General features: G+C 35.3%; 1 protein-coding gene and 1 non-coding gene across 3 annotated transcripts in view; one reads left to right on the top strand and one right to left on the bottom strand.

The window, feature by feature from the left end:
* The window catches only part of LOC132748683 (uncharacterized), a 117211-nt gene extending 92863 nt beyond the window's left edge, over positions 1-24348 (bottom strand). Inside the window, exons 1-2 of one of the 2 annotated variants that reach the window (XM_060738298.1) lie at positions 24239-24348; positions 7919-7959 (exon numbers count right to left, since the gene is read on the bottom strand). In XM_060738298.1, the coding sequence (XP_060594281.1) occupies positions 7919-7946 (28 nt within the window). In that variant the 5' untranslated portion in view covers positions 7947-7959; positions 24239-24348. Of the gene's footprint in view, positions 1-7918; positions 7960-21437; positions 21545-24238 lie in introns of those variants that run through there. The other variant, XM_060738306.1, reaches the window with a different exon arrangement.
* On the top strand, positions 16296-16368 carry Trnaa-ggc (transfer RNA alanine (anticodon GGC)). The gene has a single exon. It is a non-coding gene; the product is annotated as a tRNA-Ala (tRNA).
* Positions 24349-26639: the final 2291 nt, after the last annotated feature.

Consider the following 26639-nt stretch of genomic DNA (forward strand, 5'->3'; position numbering starts at 1 on the left):
GTGACTTTTTTCCGGCACTTTTCATTTTTTGTATATATATATATATATATATATATATATATATATTAAATATATGTGTATATATATAATATGTATATATCTAAAAGAAAAAAGTCAAGCTAATGAATGACCCCCGAGGCGGGGCCAATTTTGACCCAGGGCTTTTTATTTGAACAAACTTGGTAGACACCCATGAGAACATGTTTCATGCTAAATATCTTAGCTCTAGCTCTTTGAGTTCTTTAAAAGAAGATTTTCTAAGTTTTTACTATATGCACATAGGGAAAATCAATGACCCCCGGGGGCGGGGCCAATTTTGACCCTAGGGCTTTTATTTGAACAAATCTTGTAGACACTCATTAGAAGATGTTTCATGCTAAATATCTTAGCTCTAGCTCTTTGGGTTCTTTAAAAGAAGGTTTTTTAAGTTTTAACTATATGCATATAGGCAAAATCAAAGACACCCTGGGGCGGGGCCAATTTTGACCCTAGGGCTTTTATTTGAACAAACTTGGTAGACACTCACTAGAAGATGTTTCATGCTAAATATCTAAACACTAGCTATCTGGGTTTTTTCAAAGAAGATGTTTAAGTTTTTGCTATACACAGTCATATAAGGAAAATCAATGACCCCCGGGGGCGGGGCCAATTTTGACCCTAGGGCTTTGATTTGAACAAACTTTGTAGACACTCACTAGAAGATGTTTCATGCTTAATAGCTAAACTCCAGCTATTTGGGTTTTTTTAAAGAAGATTTTTTAAGTTTTTGCTATACACATATAAGGAAAATCAATGACCCCCGGGGCAGAGCCAATTTTGACCCCAGGGCTTTTATTTGAACAAACTTGGTAGACACCCATTCCAACATGTTTCATGCTAAATATCTTAGCTCTAGCTCTTTGAGTTCTTTAAAAGAAGATTTTTTAAGTTTTTACTATATGCATATAGGGAAAATCAATGACCCCCTGGTGCGGGGCCAATTTTGACCCTAGGGCTTTGATTTGAAAAAAACTTGATAGACACTCATTAGAAGATGTTTCATGCCAAATATCTAAGCTCTAGCTCTTACGGTTTTTTAGAAGAAGATTTTTTAAGTTTTTCTTATTGGTTGCCATGGCAACCAGAGTTTTTAATGGAATTTAAATTTTTGAACAATTTTGAAAGGGGTCCACCTAAGGATCATTTCTGTAAAGTTTGGTTGCAATTGGCCATGTAGTTTAGGAGGAGATGTTGTTTGAAAAGTTTGACGCCATTTTTTGAAGGACGCACGACGCACGACGGACGCAGAGTGATGACAAAAGCTCACCTTTGAGCACTTCGTGCTCAGGTGAGCTAAAAAAAACAAGTGGAACCTCAAAACAAGTTTTGCATGTTAATTTGACAGTGTTTTCGTAGATGATATTTAATGATCAAGATCCAGTGGTGGACGTTTAGTATACCAGAATTATTCACATGGAGGAGAATATCTCCAAATTTAAGTTAGTTTTAGAAGAATGAAGATAAAAAAATACTTACTTTCTTTAAAAGTGAATATTTATTGCCTTGTATGTTACAATTAATTTTGACAAATTTAGAAAGGAATATTTCCCACACTTATCCCATTTTATTAGCGACGGAATCAACTGCAGAAGAAACGTTTATTTTCCATGATTTCCATTTTCCGTATGTTCTTTAAAAGAAAATCCGTTTTAAGCATGTTGTAAATATGAATATTTTGACACAATAGTTCATGAATACCTTTAAATAAAAATGATTTGTTGACTTCTGATTGTTAAAATTTTGGATTACACAATGTGCATTATTGTATTGACTGAAAGAGGTCTTATAAATGCTGAACTTAAATTTAAAAAGAGATGTAGCTCCTATTGTTTTTAATTTTGATAGGTTATATACAGTTTATAAATATCAAACTTTATTTATCTATCACTATAAATGATAAAAAGTGAGTCGTTTTTTATGTTATACAGATGTGTTGGCAATATATAGTAAGTTTTACATGAATGGACGAATCAAAAACTGTGTTATACATTTTGTTTAATCGTCTTTATGATTACTTTATTCAAATAATAAAATCACTTTTCCAGTATAGAAAGTTTTTTTTTCTCTTTATTTGGAATTATTTCATGAAAATGAGTAGGATTAATGGTAGGAATTGGTTGGAATTACGTTGGTATGTCAGTAACTGGTTGGAATCAAGTTGGAAACTGGTTGGATTCACGTTGGGAATAGGTTGGAAAGTAGTTGTATATACGTTACATAGAGGTTGGATTTATGTCATTTATGACGTTGGATTGACGTCAGATTCTGACTTCTCAAAAACTTTCAAATACAACTAAATTTCAACGTCCATCAAACGTCGGACTCTAACATCTGAGCAACGTTGATACAACATCATGTGTTTGCTGGGACGTGCCAACGATATGCACAACTAGGTAAAGTAATAGGTTCATTGAAATCTCGCCAACAGTTTGACCTGTGAAAGCTGGGCAAGATTTTTTTATTCCCAGCTCTGGCGGCCATTTTGTTCAGAGAAGCAGAACGCAAGTAGGGGTGGTACTGATCGATCCTGTTTGGTTGAAATCCTGCCAGCAGTTAAACCTGTGAAAGTCGAACAAGCTTCATGCGAACAGACGAACAATCAGACCTTCTAAGTTCAAGGCAAAACTGATAATTTTGGGGACACATAAATACTTAAAAGGCAGTCTGAAGGACAGCTAAAGTCCCTTCCTTGCATAAATGTTTACTTCTTGACCTTAAACCACCCATGGAATAAAAGTGTACTTCCTTACCTTTAACCAACCATAATCTTGATGTTGTGCCATGCATAGCATAAGCACATTCACTCATCACAAAAGTCTGTTCCAGTTATTAACCAATTATCTTCCATATTGAAAAGGCAAAAACCTTTGTAGATCGTTTTATTTTGTTTGAAGTTTAAGGTCGATGCCTTGGTAACCATGGGTAATTTTAGACAAGCTTCTTACATATTTGGATATTTGGTTGTATCATGCATTCGGTTAAAAAATGACTATTTATTATTTGGAATTAGTAATATGTCCTGTTTTCACTTAAAATACTATGATTATGCCTTTTGCAACATTTTCAATTGTGTCGTGTTGGGCTTTCTTTAGGGATTCTGTATTTATCTATTTTATGGTCACATCCGTGTTATTTGTGCCGTGTGGCGGCTGTAAAAAGTCTCCCCGTACATTTAATCAATGATGTTATATTTTCGATCCTTGAAGATCGTTCAGCACGACATTATTGTTGTGCTTGTGGTATTTTTAGTTTCAACTTTTCGGCATTTTGTAGTTTGGTGGTTCCAATATACCTACTTGAATAATGTTGAATCACCCTTAGGATATGTTGCCTGATTTTTAAATTTGTCTTTTGACGTCTTATCTGTGATATGCAGGCTTCATAACCTCTGATCCCCTTTCAAAATTCCATTTTAATTAGTTCCACCCATTGTTTTCTCGTTTAGGGCACACGCTTTTTATTACTTGGGGACCATACGCCGCTTTTCATGGAATGCCACGGAAGTGTCACATTGAAGGTTCCATGATAACCGCCGTATGAACACATCTGCGGATGTTTCTAAATTCAGAATTTTACTATTTCATGTTTAAATGTTGAATTCTGCTTAAGCCGGTGCTAGGGGGCGTGGACGGTAACTTGCACTTTCCAGTACCGTACATGAACAGGCTCAATTAAACCGAGCCTTCAACAATTTCAATTTTGTCATGTTGGGCTATCTTTAGGGATTCTGTATTTATCTATTTTATATATATTTTTTTATAGCTTCCCTGTTTTACAAATCATTCAGGTGAAAATAACAAGACAACTGGTTATGTGATAACCTTGACCTTTGGGGTAGCCACCTGGTTGTTGGCCTCTGTAAAGTTTATGGTGATCAGTTGTGCCAATATAATTAAACAAGAATTGATTGTAATAGGTGATGCTCCCCAAGTAGGTTTTGGACACAGTTAGTTATACCTCTTAAATTGTCAAAGTTATGTCTCTGACAAAGTTCAAAATGTAAACATGAACAAAGGGCAATAACTCCAAAATTATGCAAGGCAGAGTTATGGTTATTTTACGCTACACTTCTATTTAAAGACATCAATCTATCTACAAACCTCTTATGGTTTCAGAGCTATATCCCGGACAATGTTCAAAATGTAAAAATGAACAAAGGACAATAACTCCAAAATTAGGCAAGGCAGAGTTAAGCTTATTTTGCAGCGCATTTTTCTTCAATGAGCTCTATCTACCAACTCAGTTTCATGTTGATATACCGTATTGTTTAAGAGTAATGTCCCAGGCAAAGTTCAAAGTGTTAATATGTACAAAGATCAATAACTCCAAACTTATGCAGAGTTTAAATATGTTTTTTTTTGCACTGCACTTTCACCCAATGAGATTTATCTACCTACAAAGAATCATGTTTATATCTCTAATAAGTTTAGAGTTATGTTCGGGACAAAGTGTACAATCGCACTAAGAGAAATAACTCCAAAATTAGACAAGACAGAGTAATGGGTCTTTTTCATTGCACTTTCACCCAATCAGATCTATGTACCTTCAAAGTTTCATGTTTATATCTTTTATAGTTTTAGAGTTATGTCCCGGACAAAGTTCAAAGTGTAAAAAGAAATAAAGTGCAATAACTCCAAAATTACGCAAGATAAAGTAATAGTTTATTTGCAATGCACTTTTACCAAATAACATCTGTCTACCTACAAAGTTTCATGTTGACATCTATTATAATTCTTGAGTTTTGTCCCGGACAAATTTCAAAGTGTAAAAATGAACAAAGGGCAATAACTCTTACATTAGGCAAGTTAGAGTTACGTTTTTTGTACTGCACTTCCATCCAATGAGATCTATCTTCCTACAAAATTCAATGTTGATATCCTTTGTAGCTTTAGAATTATGTCCGGGACATAGTTCAAATTGAAAAAAAAAATGAAAAAAGGGAAATTACTCCAAAATTAGGCAAGACAGTGTTATGGTTCTTCAGCAATACAAGTTCACCAAATGAGATATATCTACCTACAAAGTTTCCTACAAAGTGTCCTGTTGATATCTCTTATAGTTTAAGAATTATGTCCTGGACAAAATTCAAAGTATAAAAATAAACAAAGGGCAATAACTCTAAAATTACGCAAGATAGAGTTATGGTTATTTTACAATTTACTTTTACCGAATGAGATCTATCTACCTACAAAATTCATGTTGATATCTTTTATAGTTTTAAAGTTATGTCCGGGACAAAGTTCGAAGTAAATGAAGAAAGGGTAATTACTCCAAAATTAGGCAAGACAGAGTTGTTTCTTTACCAATGCACTTGCAACTAATGAAATCTATCCACCTACAACGTTTCATGTTTATATCTTTTATAGTTTTAGAGTTATGTCCCGTACAAAGTCCAAAGTGTAAAAATAAGCAAGAGGGCCATGATGGCCCTTAATCGCTCACCAGAAACAACTGTTTTTAGTGTTAGAAAGGCAAGTCAAGCTCAACTTTAACTTGCCCATCTAGCTATATACTTTCTCAACATTGATTTTTTTCCTTCATAGTAAACCATAGGGCCAAGCTGACCCTAGATCACTCATATGGCCGAGATATGGCCCACAATTCATTGTCCACTTTATAAACTGAAATATTTTCTTATATGCAAAGGCTTTATTAAAAATATTTATGTTGCAAGTGTATTCCAATGAGACTATGTTGAATAAATAGAGAATAAATGACCAATAGAGCAGTGGTAATTTTGATAGGACATTTTTTTTCATAACTTATGTGAAAGAATACACAAAATGTCACATGCAAAACATGTAAGGTGTGGATGTTTGAAATAATAATGTTCTATACATTCTATATGTCAACATAACTGTACATAAAAAAGTGACAATAGGTAAAACAATGTAAAAAATATCCAAAGAAGGTCAGATGATATCAAAATTCAATTAAGCATCAGAAATTACACCCCTGGTCCAAATATGAAGTTTATACATAAAAAACAACAAAAGTAGGTTAAGTCATTTAAAAATATCGAAAGTAGGCCAGTTGATATTAAAATTCAATAACAGCTCAACTGATGTCACTTTTCAACTATGCACATGAAACATCAGGTTCAAAAATGTGTCCCAAAAAATTAATTGAAATGTGCTTTCTCCAAGTTTGAATCCAATTCAATAAAGATTGAGAAAAAAATACAACAAAGTTTGGTTATCATCCATCAATAAGTTCTGTAGAAATAGCTGTCTAAAGGTTTATATTATTTTTAGCTCACTTGATCCCTAAAAGGGGCCTATCAAATTAATATGAGCAAATTTGATAAAAGACTACCTAAGAATGCTACAGACAAAGTTTGGTGATCATCCATCAATTGGTTCTGTAGAATAAGATGTCTAAAGGATTTTCTATTTTTAGGTCTAGAGACCTCTAAGAGGGTCCAATCAAATTAATATGAGCAAATTTGATAAAAGACTACCTAAGAATGTTACAGACAAAGTTTGGTAATCATCCACCAATTGGTTCTTCTGTAGAAGAAGATGTCATCAGGTTTTTCTATTTTTAGCTCCTAAAAGGGGCAAATTGAAATCATATGAGCAAATTTAGGTGTGACTGTCACAAGGATGCTCCATACCAAAAATTTGAAGTAAATCTGTCCAGCGGATTCAGGGAAGAAGATGATTGTTGACGCATGACGACGGACGACGGAGTATCCCCCTTTAATACTAATAGCTCACCCTGAGCCTTTGGCTCTGGTGAGCTAACAAAAATCAATAACTCCAAAATTAGGCTAGAAAGCATGATGGTTCTTTTGCACTGTACTTCCACCTAATGAGATATATTCACCTACAAAGTTTCATGTTTATATCTTTAAAAGTTTTAGAGTTATGACCTAGATAAAGTACAAAGGGTAAAAATGAACAAAGGGCAATAACTCCAGGCTATTTAGGCTAGACAGAGTTATTGTTTATTAGCGCTGCACTTGTACACAATGAGGTCTATCAACCTACAAAGTTTGATGTTGATATCTCTTATAGTTTTGGAGTTATGTCCCGGACAAAGTTCAAAGTGTTAAAATAAACATACAAAGTTTGATGTTGATACCTCTATTTCTTTAAAAGTTATGTGCCGGACAATAATAGAGGAAAGACGGACAGACAGACAGACGGACGGACGTACAGACGAGTCCAGACAAGCGTCTTTATAGCTGGCAACACAAATAATCACATATTTAAGTTATGGGCCATACTCGCCCAGAATTCAATCAACCTGAAAACCCGTTTATATGCGCAAGTACTGGTGTTACAAATCAGCCCTGTAAAGTCTCATTGAAATTAAATTAGTGGTATAAGAGGGATAGTTCGTACAAAAATAAAAATCATCTAAGTGCCATAACTCGTACAAAAACATTAAACCGTAAACTGTCGATGATATGCACCACTAGACTTGGTACTAATTATTCATGTAAAGTTTGGATGAAATTGCAACAATAGTTTCTGAGTAGTCCGGACAAGTTTTATAAAGGACAGGCGGACAGACAGACGACAGAGAAGTGAGCCCTTTATGTCGCCACTTCTCTGTAGAGGCGACAGAGAAATCATTGAAGGGCTAAAACTCTTACAAATATCATTAAACCGGAAAATCAATTTTCGACGATATCCATATCAAGACTTGTTACTTATCATTTCTGAAATTGAACCAGACATTTTTAAGGAGTAGTCCGGACAAGTTTTGTTACCGACGGACGGACAGACAGACAAAATTCGAAGAAATTATCTCTATATGTCGCTACTCCTCTGTAGGGGCGACAAAAAATGATGGTATTTTGGCCTGGGATTTGGCCCCTGGTGATAGGTGATAACATTATTACTTATGGTTTACCTAAAATAATACTTACTAACGCCTCTCTGTGCTGAAGACGCCATTGTATCAACAGGTCTGAAAGGAAAATTTTTCATAATAATATTACAATACACATACATATATATTATAACCATTGGCAGGGCTTCAGAACCTAATAAGGCACCCAAACGATTAATGTGATTTTTTTCTCATTTATTTTCAATTCTTTTAGATATGAAGAGAAGGTAGCTAAAGCTGCTATTTACAATTTAACAAAATGAGTCCTGTCACAGCTAGAACTAAACAAGAAACACCAACGGGCGGGGGCAACGCTCGACTTTTTACTTTCGCTAAAAGCAAACAAAGAAATGTTTGAACAAAATTTTAATGTTTCCTTTTTATAAATCAATCGGTCTGTCTTTGTCTAAATATTTTAAATAGAAACACGCAATTCTATAAATAGAAACACGCAATTCTATAAATAAAAAATTCTATAAATAAATACATGTGGTGGAGTCACGTGGTGGTGTCACGTGGTTGAAACATGGTGTCACGTGGTGGAGTCACGTGGTAGAGTCACAGTCACGTGGTAGAGTCACGTGGTGGTGTCACGTGGTGAAGTCACGTGGTGGAGTTACGTGGTGATGCCACGTTGTGGAGTCACGTGGTGGAGTCACGTGGTAGAGTCACATGGTAAAGCCAGGTGGTGAAATCACGTGGCAGAGTCACGTGGTGAAGTCACGTGGTAGAGTCACGTAGTTAACTCACATGGTAGAGTCACGTGGTGAAGTCACGTGGTGGAGTCATGTGGTAAAGTTACGTGGAGTCACGTGGTAGAGTCACGTGGTGAAATCACGTGGTGGATTCACGTGGTGGATTAAAGGTGGCGACGCGTATTGTTGTTGTTGTTGATGATGATGATATATATACAGACAAACACACACTAATAAATATATATGGTCATCAATCTGAGAAAATTCAGTAATTTAACCTTCAAGGTCAAGGTCATTAAAGAGCCCAAGTGTTTGATAAACAACAAAGTCTTGTCCTTATGTATGTTATGTTATAATATGTAGTTGATCCCTTCAATAATATCAAAGCCACAGTCAGTTACAGCCAAAACAATGAACATTTCAATAATTTGACCTTCAAAGTCAATGCCATTAATGAGTGAAGGTCAAGGTCTGTCGGGTTATTTTTAAGAGTTATCCTTGAAGATTATTATGTTTAAGTTTCAATACAATCCATTCAAAAAAAACAAAGTTTAAGCCAATAATAGCCAAAAATTGAATATTTCAATAATTTGACCTTCAAAGTCAAGGTCATTTATTTGTGAAGGTCAAGGTCTGTCTGGTTATTTTAAGGGATATTCTTGAAGAGTATTATGCTCAAGTTTGAAGACAATCTATTCATAAATAACAAAGTTACAGCCAATAATAGCCAAAAAAATGAAAATTTCAATAATTTGACCTTCAAAGTCAAGGTCATTTATGAGTGAAGGTCAAGGCCTGTCTGGTTATTTTTAAGGGATATCCTTGAAAATTATTATGTTCAAGTTTGAAGACAATCCATTCAAAAATAACAAAGTTACAGCCAATAACAGCATAAACAAGCAAAATTTGGACTTTTAACCTTGAAGGTCAAGGTCATTTATGGATGAAGGTCAAAGTTGGTGTGGTCTACTGAAAGGTCTTGTCCCAAGGGTTGTTGTGGCCAAGTATAAAGACAATAAAAAAAATTTATGATCCAGGTACAAGTTTGCGGACGGCAACGGCAATGTCAATGGCAACGGTAACGCCGCCGCGACTATAACAATACCTCAAAAAAAAAAGTCGAGCTAAATAAGTTATGATCCAGGTACAAGTTTTCGGACGGCAACGGCAACGCCGCCGCGGCTATAGCAATACCTCTACTTTTTTTTCCAAAAAAAGGTCGAGCTAAAAAATGAACATTTAAAACATTTCGTAAGGAAATGTAGAGGTCAATACTAAATATAGACAAAAAGGAACACAATCAGTCTACACTTTCAAAAATATTCCAGTAGTATGTTAAAGTTACCGTACGAGGAATAGTATTTAAAGATCCGGTGGCTATTCCAAAATCGAGAACGTGTAGCGATTGGGGTTTTTAAAACTCACCTGGGTCTGCTGATACTTAAAATTGTAAGTGTGATTACAATTTCGCAGTATTGCCTTTGTAACATGCTCTTTTGTATTTGCTTTTTTACCAAACATCACGTTTTATAAAGCAAGGAATTATATTAAGATTAATTATTTATATAGGTTTTTAAGCCAGCAATGATATTTTCAGGGGGTGAAATGTAATAAATGTTAACGGTTAGTGAGTGCAATTGAATGACACAACAAATACATAAAAGGTACCTTTAATTTTTTATTCGGTAAAATATTACGAACATTTAGTTTAAAATTAGGTTAAAGTAAATGCTAAATAACCTGTAAAAAATGCATGGAAAAAAAACAATTGGAATAAATTACGATGAACTTGTTGTGTTTCGAGCTGAATGAAACTGATAGCTATTTAATTAGGAGTGCATATGGTAATGCGCTTATAGCCTCAATTATGTTGAATTTTTTTCTTTCTATGTGTCTTTAGATAGCATATTCATGTCTACATTGTTATCCCTGTATGGTATGTCATGTGTCTCTATAACAAACTGTTTGAAATATATAAATATATGAAAATCCATCCGTGAGTACAAACTATTTTGTGAAAACTGCAGTCAGCCTGATTTGATTTTTGTTTATTTGAGTCCATATCAAGTGCAAAATTAATAATTTTATCTTCATATAGAAAAACACGAGGGCCATGATGGTCCTCATATTGCTCACCTGAATATTAATACTCTCTATGCCAAGGAACAGTAGTAATATTGTAAACTATAAACGAAAGCAGATATAAAATCTAAATCTTGATATTTCAAAGTACATATTATATCTAAAATAGCGCATGAATAAAAACATTACTGGTTGCTATTGCTTTATAGCGGTGTCAAAGTTAGAAATGTTTGATGGGGCGTGACCTAATAACCCTGTTAAACGTTTAACCGACCGTACCAATAAAATCCTGTTTTTTAATATTTACTTTTTTCTTTATGAAAAAAAATTGATTTCTTGTTTGTATTTTGTTTGTACTCAAAATAGTCAAGGTCATTTCATAACATTTTAAATGGTTTTATCCAGAAAGTTGTTTCGTTCAAGTATGAGAATAAAATCCATTGATTAATTACAGATAGCAGAAATCGATGTCTTGTCTTATCCTAAAGAATGTTGTGCCTAAATATGAAGTCAATCCATTTCCAAGTCACCCACGTAAGTATGCAACAGATGGGACGGCAGCATGTAAATCCCACCAGCGGTTTGACCTATAAAAGCCTGACAAGATTCATTCTATCTTAAGCTCCGGTGGCCATTGTGTGCTGTGAAGCAGAATGTGCAGGAGATATGCACAACAAAGGTTGGCACTGATCACTCCTGCAAAGATCCCTCGAATTGACCTGTAAAAGGCAGACAAATTTTTTCTATGTTTAGTTCTGGGATCCTTTTTGTGCAGCGGAGCAGAACATGTCCGTGATATCCACAAATAGGGTTGGTTCTGATCGCTTCTGTGAAATTTATCCTGCCAGCAGTTTGACCTGTGAAAACTGGACAAAATCTTTCTTTAGATCTCGTGGCCAATTTGTGTAGTGCAGCGGAATGTGCCAACAAATAGCAAAACAAGGGTTGGTACTGATTACTCCTGTAAAGTTACAGAAAATTTCCCATAGCAGTTTGACTTGTGACAACAGGAAAAGAAGTTTTGGCGAAATCCAGCCAGCAGTTTGACATGTAAAAGGAAGACAGGGACTTTCTATTTGCAGCTATGGTGGTCATTCTGTGCAGCAAATAACGTGTCAGCGATATGCACACGTAGGTTAAGTAAAAGGTTCAATGAAATATCGCCAGCAGTTTGACCTGTGAAAGCCGGACAAGATTTTTCTATTTACTGCTCTGGGGCCATTTTGTGCAGCGAGGCAGAACGCAACTAGGGATGGTACTGATCGATCCTGTTTAGTTGAAGTCCCGCCAGCAGTTTAACATGTTAAAGTTGAACAAGCTTAATGCGGACACACAAACAAACAGACATTTAAGGCAAGAATCAAAACTTTGGGGAGACATAAATAATAAGAAGAACAGCTAAACTCAATTCCGCTGTCAAGTCGCATGTATGTTTACTTCTTGACCTTAACCACCAATAACATTCTAATGAAAGTGTACTCCCTTACCTTTAAACAACCATGAATTTGATGTTTTGCCATGCAAAGCATAAGCACATTTGTACATCACAAAAGTCTGTTTCAGTTATTGACCAATTATCTTCCATATTGAGAAGGTAGAAACCTTTGTAGATCCTCTTATTTTGTTTAAGGTCGAGGCCTTGGTTGATTTAAGACTAGATACTTACATATTTGGTTGTATCATGCTTTCGGTAAAATTGCTGTTCCATAGTCTTTAGTAAAATGTCCTGTTCTCACTTATAATACTTTAATTATGACTCTTATTTATTCTTAAAGCTTTCCTGTTTTACAAATCATTCAGGTGAAAATTACAAGACTGCTGATTTTGTTATATCTCTGACCAAGGTTGTTGCCTTCCGTAAAGTTGATGGTGATCAATTGTGCCAATATAATTAAAACAAGAATGTCGAACGACACATATACCCCCCCCCCCTTTCTAGCCATTGACTCGCATAGTTGATAATTTTATTACATAAACTTGCCAAAAATGGGTACATGGAAGTGTTCAATTATGGAAAGATCAACGGAAACCATTTTGACATTTAAGGCCCATGTGACATTGACCTTTGACCTAATGACCCCTAAATCAATAGAGATCATCTACTTCTTATGACCAATAACTAGGTGAAATATGAAGACTTTGTGATGAATACTTTTCAAGACAATCAGAGGAAACCATTTTGACATTTAAGGCCCCTGTGACCTTGACCTTTGACCTAGTGACCCCAAAATCAATAGGGGTCATCTACTAGTTATGACCAATCACTATGTGAAATATGAAGACTTTGTGATGAATACTTTTCAAGATAATCAGCGGATACCATTTTGACATTTTAAGGTCCCTGTGACCTTGACCTTTGACCTAGTGACCCCAAAATCAATAGGGGTCATCTACTAGTGATGACCAATCACTATGTGAAATATGAAGACTTTGTGATACATACTTTTCAAGATAATCAGCGGAAACCATTTTGACATTTAAGGCCCTTGTGACCTTGACCTTTGACCTAGTGACCCCAAAATCAATAGGGGTCATCTACTAGTGATGACCAATCACTATGTGAAATATGAAGACTTTGTGATACATACTTTTCAAGATAATCAGCGGAAACCATTTTGACATTTAAGGCCCCTGTGACCTTGACCTTTGACCTAGTGACCCCAAAATCAATAGGGGTCATCTACTAGTGATGACCAATCACTATGTGAAATATGAAGACTTTGTGATAAATACTTTTCAAGATAATCAGCGGAAACCATGTGGTCTACCGACGGACAGACCGACAGACCGACGGACGGACCGACAGACCGACATTAGCAAAACAATATACCCCCTCTTCTTCGAAGGGGGGCATAATAATTAGTAGTTAACAATTTTATGAAAATGACACAAAATTGTTGACTTTAAACCTCGATGTGAGACCTAGATCTTGGGTTGGCGACCTGATTATTTCGCTTCACACATCATGTCATTATGGCGACCATTTGTGCCTAGTCATTTTAAAAACATTTTAATAGTTTAAAAGTTTAGGAGCGGACAGAAAAATGAAGACCTGGAAGTGTGACATTGACTTTAAGTTTATGGATAGTGACTTGATTGTTGTACTCTGCACATAGTTCCATTATGGTGATAAGTTCTGCAAAGTTATTTTTTTTAGAAATATTACAGCGATTTAAATATTATGGAGCGGACACGAAATATAGACTTTTTAACACTTGGCCTTTCAGTGTAGCCTTGACTTAGGGGTAGCAACCTTATTATTGCTACCAAAGGAGCTAACATAATGAAGAGAAATTGTGGTTTTTATAATCAGTTTGAAAGAAAGTTTTGGTTTGTGACAGACAACATAATAGTTGAAATCAAGGTGATCAAAATTACGTGCCTAGATTCCGGGCCCAGATTACTTGCCTAGATACGCCAGAATCTGTGCTAGTTTTCCGCACGTAAAATATTCCTGCTCGATTACATATTTCGGGCCAAATCCCATCCCGATTTTGCCCCAATATCGCCCGGAATATGCTCTTTTATACTTGTTCAAATTACTTTTATTCCGGGCGAAGTTCGTGGGCTAATTCCGTTTCATTTCCGGGCTGAACATTTCGTTCAGGGACAATCCAAGAAAAAAATAATTAAATAATTGCTTCTAGCATGAATCAGCAAAACTTAAGCTAAAATTCATAGATTTGACATTGAAGGTCAATGTCATTTATGACTGAAGGTCAGGGTTAGTCTGGTATACTAAATGGTTGTTGTGGCCAAGTAAGAAGACAATACACCCAGAAATAAAAAAAGTTGTGATCAATATTCAAGTTTGCCCAAACTTAAAGTAAGTACAATTTTTACTAAATAAAACAAACTTAAATTGTAAAATTAATACTAAATAAAGGGCTTTTACGCTACAAATTACTCTACTATATAAATTCACGAGCAAACTCCGGGGTGTACAATGCTAACTAACCATCCTGTAAAGTTGACTCTAGCTCAAACATTTTTACAGCCACACGTGTCATAACATTTTGAAACAGTCAAGAGCAATTAACCTACAATTACTGAATAAATAAACAAGAGCGCCATGATGGCCCTGAAGTCGCTCATCTGTATATAGGTCCCCCTCCCCCCACCCGGCAGGGCAAATTTTAACCCGAAGGCTTTTATTTGAACAAACTTGGTAGACACCTATAAGAAGATGTTTCATGCTAACCATCTAAGCTCTAACTCATTGGATTTTTTAAAAGAACATTTTTTAGGTTTTTACTATACACATATAATTAAAAACAATTTTGCTGATTCATGCTAGAAGCAATGATTTAATTATTTTTTTCTTGGATTGTCCCTGGGGCGGGGCCAGTTTTGACCCCAGAGCTTTTATTTGAACAAACTTTGTAGACACTTACTAGAAGATGTTTAATGCTTAATATCTAAACTCTAGCTATTTGGGTTTTTTAAAAGAAGATTTTTAAGTTTTTGCTCTACACATATAAGGCAAAACAATGACCCCCCGGGGCGGGGCCAATTTTGAACCCAGGGCTTTTATTTCAACAAACTTGGTAGACACCCGTTAAAACATGTTTCATGCTAAATATCTTAGGCGACTTAGCTTTAGCTCTTTGAGTTCTTTAAAAGAAGATTTTTTAAGGTTTTACTATATGCATATAGGGAAAATCAATGAACCCCTGAGGCGGGGCCAATTTTGACCCCGGGGCTTTTATTTGAACAAACTTGGTAGACACTCATAAGAAGGTGTTTCATGCTAAATATCTTAAATCTAGCTATTTGGGTTCTTTAAAAGAAGATTTTTTTTAAGTTTTTACTATATACATATAGAGAAAATCAATGACCCCCTGGGGTGGCGCAAATTTTGACCCCAAGGTTTTTATTTGAACAAACTTGGTAGACACTTACTAGAAGATGTTTCATGCCAAATATCTAAGCTCTAGCTCTTAGGGCTTTTTAAAAGAAGATATTGAAAGTTTTTTCTTTCATTTGCCATGTCAACCAGAGTTCTGCATGGAATAAAATTCTTTGAACAATGTTAAAGGTGACTACCAAAGGAACATTCCTGTGAAGTTTGGATGAAATTGGCTTAGTGGTTTATGAGGAGATGTCATTTAAAGTAAAAGTTTACGGACGGACGGATGGACGGACGGGCGGACGCCGGACGAAAAGCAATCACAAAAGCTCACCCTGTCGCTTTGTTACAGGTGAGCTAAAAAGCTAAAGCCTAGGTGCACAACTTCACAAGCTGATCTAACTTTCATGACTCCAGGTCAGATATTTTCTAGCTACATGTAGCACCGCACAAATTGCAAATTATTACTATGTCAGGGGCAAAAACTCTTATAAAACTGAATTAATCCATTTTCAAAACCCCACATGCAGTGACATGCATGCTTCATAATATCATTTGTCTTCATATATACCTTTTAATATATATATATATATGAAAGAAAGAAAGTCATGAGCGTGAAAGTATACATAGAAAAATCGCACGAAAAATCGGCACGCCGCAGCCGGGACTCGAACCACGGTAAGAAGCTATAAATAGCTCGCCGCTATGGTAATAAAAGTGATGACGTCACAATAAAGTTAAAAATAACTTAAATATATAAGGCCAATTAGCACGAAGAAAAAGCAACGGCCGCTGTGGTGTAGTGGTTAGCATACTGGACCGGCAATCCAGAGACCCGTGGTTCGAGTCCCGGCTGCGGCGTGCCGATTTTTCGTGCGATTTTTCTATATATATATATATATATATATATATATATATATATATATATATATATATACTTTAGTATATTATGCTTAAAAATGTTACATTAATATAAATCCATTTGGGTTTCTATGTCATAATTATTTTCGGAAGTTTTTGAATATGCCCATTCATTATCTATAGCTAGATTAACATGTGTTCTGTGTAAGGTTATGGAACACATAGTTTCTTCTTCCATTGTTAAACATTTCACCAACCATCCTCCAACATCGTTTCAGGGAAAAAAGGTTATGTGTTACGCAACTTGTTATGATGGTAAATGACCTGGTCACTTCAGTATATGAGAAAAAAAGAAGTAGATCTGATTCTTTTAGATTTTAGTAAGGCTTTCGACAAGGTCAGCCATGAGAAAGTACTGCTGACAATACATGACTATGGAATCAGAGGCCAAACTTTAAAATGGGTCAAAAGTTTTCTAGATAACAGGCTTCAGTCTGTTGTGCTCAATGACAGCTTCTCTAGCCCCATCCTAGTATCCTCAGGTCTCCCCAAAAGGCTCTGTTCTAGGACCCCTCCTGTTTCTCGCCTACATAATTGACCTCCAAAAAAACACAAATTCCCATGTCCGCTTGTTTGCAGACGATACTGCAATATAAATTGCTCTGATGTCTGCAAACCAATTAGTCACCCTCCAAAATGACCTAAATTGTTTCGAAAAGTGGAATTTGGAGTGGGGTGTGGAATTCAACCCCTCCAAGTGTCAAGTTATCAACGTTGCAAAAAGAAAACATCCTATCCAAACACAATACTACCTTCATGGAGTCCATTTAGAATCGACAAACTCACCTAAGTACTTAGGCGTAGGTATATCAGAAAACGTCACGTGGGATGCCCATATAGACAGGACATCCAAGAAAGCAAACCAAACCTTAAGATTCCTGCGCAGAAACATAAAGGTTAAATCCCAAAACATTAAGTCCATAGCTTACCAGACGTTAGTCAGACCACAGCTTGAATATGGTTCCGAAGTATGGTGTCCCCACACCAAAACTCAAATAGATCAAATCCAAAATGTCCAAAGAACAGCAGCCCGGTGGATTAAGTTAGATTATGGGTCAGACGTCTAGCGTCACGACGGACACTCCCTTCACCTTTGAAAACTGGAACTCAGACGTATAGATGCTAGGTTATCCCTTCTCTATAAGATTCGCCATGGCCTGTTTGCTATCCCCATAGAAGAATATTTGCCACCCATCTCAAGAAAATCACGCCATAGCCATCCCATTTGTTATGGGTTATTCACAGCAACTTCTGACTATTATGAATTCTCATTCTTTCATAGGACGGTAAACCACTTGAGCCAACTACCCCCTTCACTTGCCTTACTCTCTACACCAGAGCATTTCTGTGCAGTTATAGTTTTCCAGCCCCTGTTTTAAACATTTTTAAACATTCTTTTATCTTCTTTTAAACAACTCTTTTGAACTTAAAATGTTTTTACCTACAAGGTCAATGTGACCTTGACCTTTGACCCCTTGACCCCAAAATCAATAGGTCATCTGCTGGTCATGACCAATCACCATACCAAGTTTGAAGTTCCTAGGCCTAAGGATTCTTAAGTTATTGATTGGAAAGCATTTTTACCTACAAGGTCAATGTGACCTTGTCCTTTGACCCCTTAACCCCAAAATCAATAGAGGTCATCTGCTGGTCATGACCAATCACCATACCAAGTTTGAAGTTCCTAGGCCTAAGGGTTCTTTAGTTATTGATCGGAAACTGTTTTTATCTAAGAGGTCAATGTGACCTTGACTTTTGACGCCTTGACCCCAAAATCAATAGGGGTCATCTACTGATCATGACCAATCACCATATCAAGTTTTAAGTTCCTAGGCCTAAGGGTTCTTTCGTTATTGATCGGAAACCGTTTTTCCCTACAAGGTCAATGTGGCCTTGACCTTTGACCCCTTAACCCCAAAATCAATAGGGGTCATCTGCTGGTCATAACCAATCACCATACCAAGTTTGAAGTTCCTAGGCCTAAGGGTTCTTTTGTTATTGATCAGAAACCGTTTTTACGCAAGAGGTCAATGTGACCTTGAACTTTGACCCCTTGACCCCAAAATCAATAGGGGTCATCTACTGATCATGACCAATCACCACACCAAGTTTGAAGTTCCTAGGCCTTAAAAATCTTAAGTTATTGATCGGAAACCGTTTTTGCTTACAAGGTCAATGTGACCCTGACCTTTGACCCCTTGACCCCAAAATCAATAGGGGTCATCTACTGATCATGACCAATCACCATACCAAGTTTGAAGTTCCTAGGCCTTAAGGTTCTTCAGTTATTGATCGGAAACCGTTTTTGCTTACAAGGTCAATGTGACCTTGACCTTTGACCCCTTGACCCCAAAATCACTAGGGGTCATCTACTGATCATGACCAATCACCATACCAAGTTTGAAGTTCCTAGGCCTTAAGGTTCTTCAGTTATTGATCGGAAACCGTTTTTGCTTACAAGGTCAATGTGACCTTGACCTTTGACCCCTTGACCCCAAAATCACTAGGGGTCATCTACTGATCTTGACCAATCACCATACCAAGTTTGCAGTTCCTAGGCTTTAAGGTTCTTCAGTTATTGATCGGAAACCGTTTTTGCTTACAAGGTCAATGTGACCTTGACCTTTGACCCCTTGACCCCAAAATCACTAGGGGTCATCTACTGATCATGACCAATCAGCATACCAAGTTTGAAGTTCCTAGGCCTTAAGGTTCTTCAGTTATTGATCGGAAACCGTTTTTGCTTACAAGGTCAATTTGACCTTGACCTTTGACCCCTTGACCCCAAAATCAATAGGGGTCATCTACTGATCATGACCAATCAGCATACCAAGTTTGAAGTTCCTAGGCCTTAAGGTTCTTTAGTTATTGATCGGAAACCGTTTTTGCTTACAAGGTCAATGTGACCTTGACCTTTGACCCCTTGACCCCAAAATCAAAAGGGGTCATCTACTGATCATGACCAATCACCATACCAAGTTTGAAGTTCCTAGGCCTTAAGGTTCTTTAGTTATTGACCGGAAACCGTTTTTGCTTACAAGGTCAATTTGACCTTGACCTTTGACCCCTTGACCCCAAAATCACTAGGGGTCATCTACTGATCATGACCAATCACCATACCAAGTTTGAAGTTCCTAGGCCTTAAGGTTCTTTAGTTATTGATCTGAAACCGTTTTTGCTTACAAGGTCAATGTGACCTTAACCTTTGACCCCTTGACCCCAAAATCGATAGGGGTCATCTACTGGTCATGAACAATCACCATACCAAGTTTGAAGTTCCTAGGCCTAAGGGTTCTTTAGTTATCACTCGGAAACCATTTGGTCTACGGACCGACGGACTGACGGACCGACGGTCCGACGGACCGACAAGTGCAAAGCAATATACCCCGTTTTCTTCGAAATGGGGGCATAATTATAAATAAACTCTGTATTCCTTTTATGTTTTATGTAATGAAATGATAAAATAACACTGTATTTCTTTTTATTTTGTAAAACTATCTGGTCTTGATATAAAAGTTACAAACTCATGCAAAGTCAAGCGAAATAAGCTATTATTGACGATAAAGAAATGTATTATTTTTTGTGCGAAAAAAACCGTTAAAGACAATGAAATAATGCCAGGGTTAACGAATTTTGTATAGTGCAAGTTTATTTATGCGTTTATGATTTAAACATTTTCAATATCTGATATTGATCGCTCGCATTTTCATATGTCTATAGATACTTATCTTCCGCGGTTATCACAATTGACATATTGCCAGCGAACATATTTCCGCTACTGCACAAAAAGAAAGTTTTAATAATTTGTTCCATACATTCATTTTCCTTATTTGTATGTTCAAAACATTTATCATAATACCACAGACTTAAATAAAACGTAAAATAAGTTCAATGAAATTCAGTCATAAGTTACATTTACTGCAGTTCCTGTACAAAAATCATAGTTACTTAAACATTATTTTTATTACGCTCACTCACCAAAATTTGAATTTTACACATCAATATTCTGCTCGTCACACAAATCATGGAAATTCCATCATGTTCTAAACACAGAATAACCCTTACTTATGAGGCCTCATATGGGGTACCGAAATTATCCATCATTTTGTATGAAGAGAAGTAGTTCCCGTACATAAAATCTAACCCATTATAATTATACAATTTTATTATATCGGACCTATTTTTCATTTACAATTGTTGTACAGACCATTATCTAAGAGATAAATAGATGTAATTCAGGAAATAGAGCGTAGACTAAACGCGGGTATCTAATACCCGGTTCCGTTACCCCAACGCATTCACATGCAATAGCATGCACGCATCAAAGCCATAAAATTATTTTATATAGTAATATTGGTCAAAATTCTGATAATTAAACAAGTTTTCATCACATTGCCTACTTATCTGTAAACAGGTGATATTAGTGGAAAACCCTTTAACAAGCCTCACGTGTAAGTATTTTTGCGCATGCGCACAAGGACGGAATCCCCAGAGAAAACAAGGTCACGTTTTGACGACGCACAGGTGAAAGTGATTTAAAATGAGACTTTTTATACGTACTGCTGAACTGACACTTAGATTTGGTCTCCTTTATGTATCTGCTTGATTTGAAATGATTTTTCGAAGAATGCAAGTAAAAATCAAGCGTTGAAATGAAAAATACGGGTACTGCTTCTGTACGGGAACTGCTCGCATGCCAGCTATTTAATTATCAATAATTTAAATATTAATCTATCAAAGTCAATCATACACCATTTTTATAAACTTGCTCCATTCACGCTTAATAATCAACAGATTACAGTATAATTATATATATCCACTTTTTTCCTCTTTATCTATATTGTCCGCTTTTAAAGTCGTCCTAGTTTAAGACAATTCGGTAGCCATTTTGTATAATCTTCAATCATTTCAACCGATTAAACAAACTGTAAAACAACTTCACGTCCTGTCCTACCACTATCAGACACAAGGATATGTTTCATTGACGAAATATTAAATAAATAAATTACCTTTTGAAACTATGATTCCAGTCCTACGCTATACCCGACGTTATTGTAAGCCCTAATGTCGCATAACAGCTTGTAGATCTAGTCCTTGTAGGGGTTTTTTTTATTTTCAGAAAATCGCACTGACTTTCGTATTCAGTTTCACGAATAAGGGTTGTTCAACAAGTGTGACGTAACAAATGCAAATTGATTTGCTTTCACTAAAGTATGATTTAATAAACCTTACATGCTTATATAAATTTTGGTTTTTGATCTACATTTTTACACTGAATATATTTGTTTGTTATTTTGTTCGTGCCATGGTATTATTATAAGATCTAGGTCACTTAAATTGTAAACAAATACCGATATGTAAAGTCTCATTTTTCAAAAATGTACAGTTAACCTTGACTGGGTATCAAATTTAAGATTATTCATATCTCTGCTGCACTTGTACAATAGCTATTTGATTATTTAAATTGTATAAGATTATTTTTTCGATTGTACAGTCTATAGTGACGGTATGGGTTTCTATTTTTATTTCCCTCAATACATGCCACATATAAAATATGTTCAAATATATACCAAAGTTGAGATTTGATGGCTTTTGTTTTGTTTTGGGGTTGTTGTTGTTGTTGTTTTTGTGTTGGTGTTTTTGTTGTTGGTGGTGGTGCTGGTGGTGGTGGTGGGTTTTTTTGTTTGTTGGTTCTTTTTTGTGTGTTTTTTTGTTTTGTTTTGGGGTTTTTTTTGTAAAAAAATCAATCTTCATGTTAATTTTTTTTCTACCAGTTGTAATTGACCATCAGACAAATATTCAATCTTATTATCCTTTGGTTGTTAAAAATATATATTCGTTATACAATATAAAATATAGCATTGTCTTTTTTTCTTTTTCTTTTATTTAAACATTTTTTTGTAAACTTCTAAGTAGAATTACTTTTATATTCAATCCGTATAAATAATGGGGATATTATGAAACAAGAAGGCCATGGTGGCACTGAAGTCGCTCACCTGTATATAGGCCCCCGGAGCGGGGCCAGTTTAAACCCCAGGGCTTTTATTTGAACAAACTTGGTAGACACTTATTACAAGATGTTTCATGCTAAACATCTAAGGTCTAGCTCATTGGGTTTTTTAAAAGAAAATTTTTTCAAGTTATTTCTTTACACATATAGTTAAAAATAATGACACACCGGGGGCAGGGCCAGTTTTGACCCTAGGGCTTTTATTTGAACAATATTTGTAGACACTTACTAGCAAATGTTTCATGCTTAATATCTAAACTCTAGCTATTCAGGGTTTTCCAAAGAAGATGTTTAAGTTTTTGCTATACACATATAAGGAAAATCAATGACCAACAGGGCGGGGCCAATTTTGACCCCAGGGCTTTTATTTGAACAAACTTGGTAGACACTCACTAGAAGATGTTTCCTGCTTAGTATCTAAACCTTAGCTATTTGTTTTGTTTTGTTTTTTCAAAAAAGATTTTTTAAGTTTTTGCTGTACACATATAAGGAAATTCAATGACCCCCGGGTCGGGGCCAATTTTGACCCCAGAGCTCTTATTTGAACAAACTTGGTAGACATCCATGAGAACATGTTTCATGCTAAATATCTTAGCTCTAGCTCTTTGGGTTCTTTAAAAGAAGTTTTTTTTAGTTTTTACTATATGCATATAGGGAAAATCAATGACCCCCTGGGGCGGGGCAAATTTTGACCCAAGGGCTTTTTTTTTAACAAACTTGGTAGACACTCACTAGAAGATGTTTCATGCCAAATATTTTAGCTCTAGCTCTTTTGGATTTTTAGGAGATTTTTAAAGTTTTTTCTTTAGGTTGCCATGGCAAACAGAGTTCTGCATGGAATTAAATTCTTTGACCACCAGAGGAACATTCCTGTGAAGTTTGGATGAAATTGGCTTAGTGGTTTATGAGGACATGTCATTTAAAGTAAAAGTTTACGGACGACGGACGTACGACGGACGGACGGACGACGGATGGACGCAGGACGAAAAGCGATCACAAAAGCTCACCATGTCACTTTGTGAACAGAACACTTCGTATGAACATGCAGAGTCTAGCGAAATAAGGTATTTCTGATGTTGTTATTGTTAAGATGAAGAAATGTATTATATTTGTGGAAAAAAAAACGTTTAAGACAATAAATGGTTAACGAATTTTGGTGTAGTGCAAGTTTATTTATGCCTTTATGATTGACACATTTTCAATATCTGGTTCTGATTCTTAACATTGTTTGATAGATTGCTTGCATCTCACATGTCTATACTTTATCTTCCGCGTTTATCATAAATGACATATTGCCAGCGAACATATTTCCGCCTACTGCACATAAAGTTTTAATAATTTGTTTCATAAATTCACTTTCCTTATTTGTATGTCCAAAACATTTATCATAATACCACAGACTTAAATAAAACGTAAAATAAGTTCAATGAAATTCAGTCATAAGTTACATTCATATTTTTTCTAACTTGCTATTTAATTATCAATATTTTAAATATTAATCTATAAAAGTCAATCATACACCATTTTTATAAACTTGCTCAATTCACGCTTACTCATTCATCAGTCTACAGTATAATTATATATCTCCGCTTTTTCCTCTTTATCTATATTGTCAGTGTTTTTATATGCTTATATTGTCCGCTTAAGTCGTCCGAGTTTAAGACAATTCGGTCGCCATTTTGTATTGTCTACAACCATTTCGCCCGATTAAACAAACTGTAAAACAACTTCACGTCCTGTCCTACCACCAACAGACACAAGGATATGTTTCATTGACAAAATATTAAATAAATGAATTACCTTTTGAAACTATGATTCCAGTCCTACGCTATACCCGACATTATTGTAAGCTAAATATTTCAATCCCTGATGTCGCATCACACCTTGTAGATCTGGTCTGTCGTTTTGTCACCCGTTTTAAATCGCACTGACTTTCGTTATCAGTTTCAAGAATAAGGGTCGTTCAACAAGTTTGACAAGCGCAATTGATTTGCTTTAACTAAAATATTATATAATTCACCTTATATGCTTAAGTTTTGTTCATTTTGATTTACATTTTGACACTGAATATATTTGTTTGCTATATTTTTGGTGCCATGGTAGTATTATAAGATCTAGGTCACTATTTTTTTTTAAAAATACCCATACGCAAAGTCTCATTTTTAAAAAAAATGTACAGTTAACCTTGACTGGGTATCAAATTTAAGATGATTCATATATCTGCATGTCCGCTGCATTTGTACGCTAGATATTTGATGAAGTTTATTATTTCGATTGTATAGTTTATAATGACAATATGCATGGAACCTGGGTTTATATTTTTAGTTCCCTTAATATATGCAAGATATGAAAAATGTTCAAATATATACAAAAGTTAAGATTTGACGTGGTTTTTTTCAGACGGAGTTTGACTTCCTGTAAAATTAACAGGAAAGGATTGAATATCAGAAGATCCTTTTAAAATTACACTCTGAAATCTGTACATTTTATTGGTCATTCTAAAATAAAAAGTAAAGGATAATAACAGAATGTTGCATGTTAACCAGTTTATACTTCGGCCGAGTATCTTTTTTTTAAATTAAATCAATCTTTCTCACGAAATAATTAACTGTTTCAAAAGTACAAAAGAAATCCAGTTCTTCAATAGTCTCGTCCAAAAAAAATCTGAATCGGCAGTTTTCTTTACCCTCCCCAAGTTATCACACATAATTTTTTAGTAAGATAGACTTCTACACCAATAAAAAATTAACACACCCAGTGTACTGTGTACAGTATTGTATATAACAAGAAAAAAACATTTTAGTCGGTTTCTGAAACTTTTTGGCATACTATTATTTAATTTAATGGTAAATTTTCAAATTAAAGACCATGTGCACAGTTTTAGATGAAAAAAAATGAACTTTTGTATAACATTTTGACTATGTGCACAATTTAGTGTGTAGACCAAGTATAGTATAATTAGGAATATATTTTGCATTAAGTATCGCCTTGTAACAACATCGTCCGAATTCTTGTAATAAACACTAGCTTTCAGTACTTTTACACAAATAACAAACAAACTTTGTAACCAAGCCTTGGCACATGTGAACTACCTCGTAGGGAAAGTTTAAGACAATGATTTCCAACGTATGGGTCTTTGTGATCGTAGTCCGACATGCCCATCGAGACTTCCACAGAGGAAGCGCATCCCTTGTAACTAAGTATTTTGTCCCATGATAATGTTCGTTATTACCAACTAGTATACTCATGTGTTGAAATTCATTACAATATCTATATCTGCACATGGTTTTAAGAAATATTCTGCTAACATTATGTTCAGAACGACTTCTGTATGAATTAATTGATCGATCCCTATTAATGAATTAACCTTCCCGGGCATTCAAACCGATAGTTTTACATTACCGCAATATAGACCTAAGGTATTCTTTAGGTAATAAAAGTTGTGCGCTTTAAATTAGAAAAACTTGTTTTCTTATCCTCCTCAATATTTCTATTTAACCTTAAATGCATGTATAAAGTAAACAGTTTTTTGTATACATTACTTGCAATGTATACAGAGTTATAAGCTATATCTCAGAAATCGTTACAGGTTAAGTCGTTACCGAACAACATCCACTCCCGCATAAAAACCGCTATAGAAACTAGTTCTTCATTCTGCAGTAGCGTTACATTCCGACTACACATCATTAAAATAGTGTTTGCAAAGGTGTTTAAATGCTTTGAAAGTTCCTAATCGTTCATTTTAATGAAATAATAGACTCAATATTCCTTTAAAGAAAACAAAAAATAACAGTTCATTGATTAAATCGTAGTTTATACCTACGCGTTAAACTTCGCATATACGAATGCGCTTGCAAGCATGAATGAATACATCGTAGATATAGTAAAGTCGTCAGAATTTTATAAATGGGACGAAACATCTCAGATAGATATTTAATCAAATAAAATTCCTGATTTACATTTATGCAATAAAATTGGCCTAAAATGTTTTACAAAATGAGTATGGAGCTCCGTAACAAAATTTACCAGCCTATATCGGAAAATGTGTTGTTTTTTTTTTTTTGTTTTTTTTTTTAAAAACATCGCAATTATCGCGGATTCGAAAAATAGAAATTTCGTAAACTATTCTTTTGAATACCTTTTTTACACATGCCTTTTCTTTCACTTTTGTATGCCTTAGTTTTTTGAAAAGAATTATGTT

Source organism: Ruditapes philippinarum, unplaced genomic scaffold (assembly GCF_026571515.1).
Source record: "Ruditapes philippinarum isolate M1 unplaced genomic scaffold, ASM2657151v2 ctg130_1_1_1_1, whole genome shotgun sequence".
Classification (NCBI taxonomy): domain Eukaryota; kingdom Metazoa; phylum Mollusca; class Bivalvia; order Venerida; family Veneridae; genus Ruditapes; species Ruditapes philippinarum.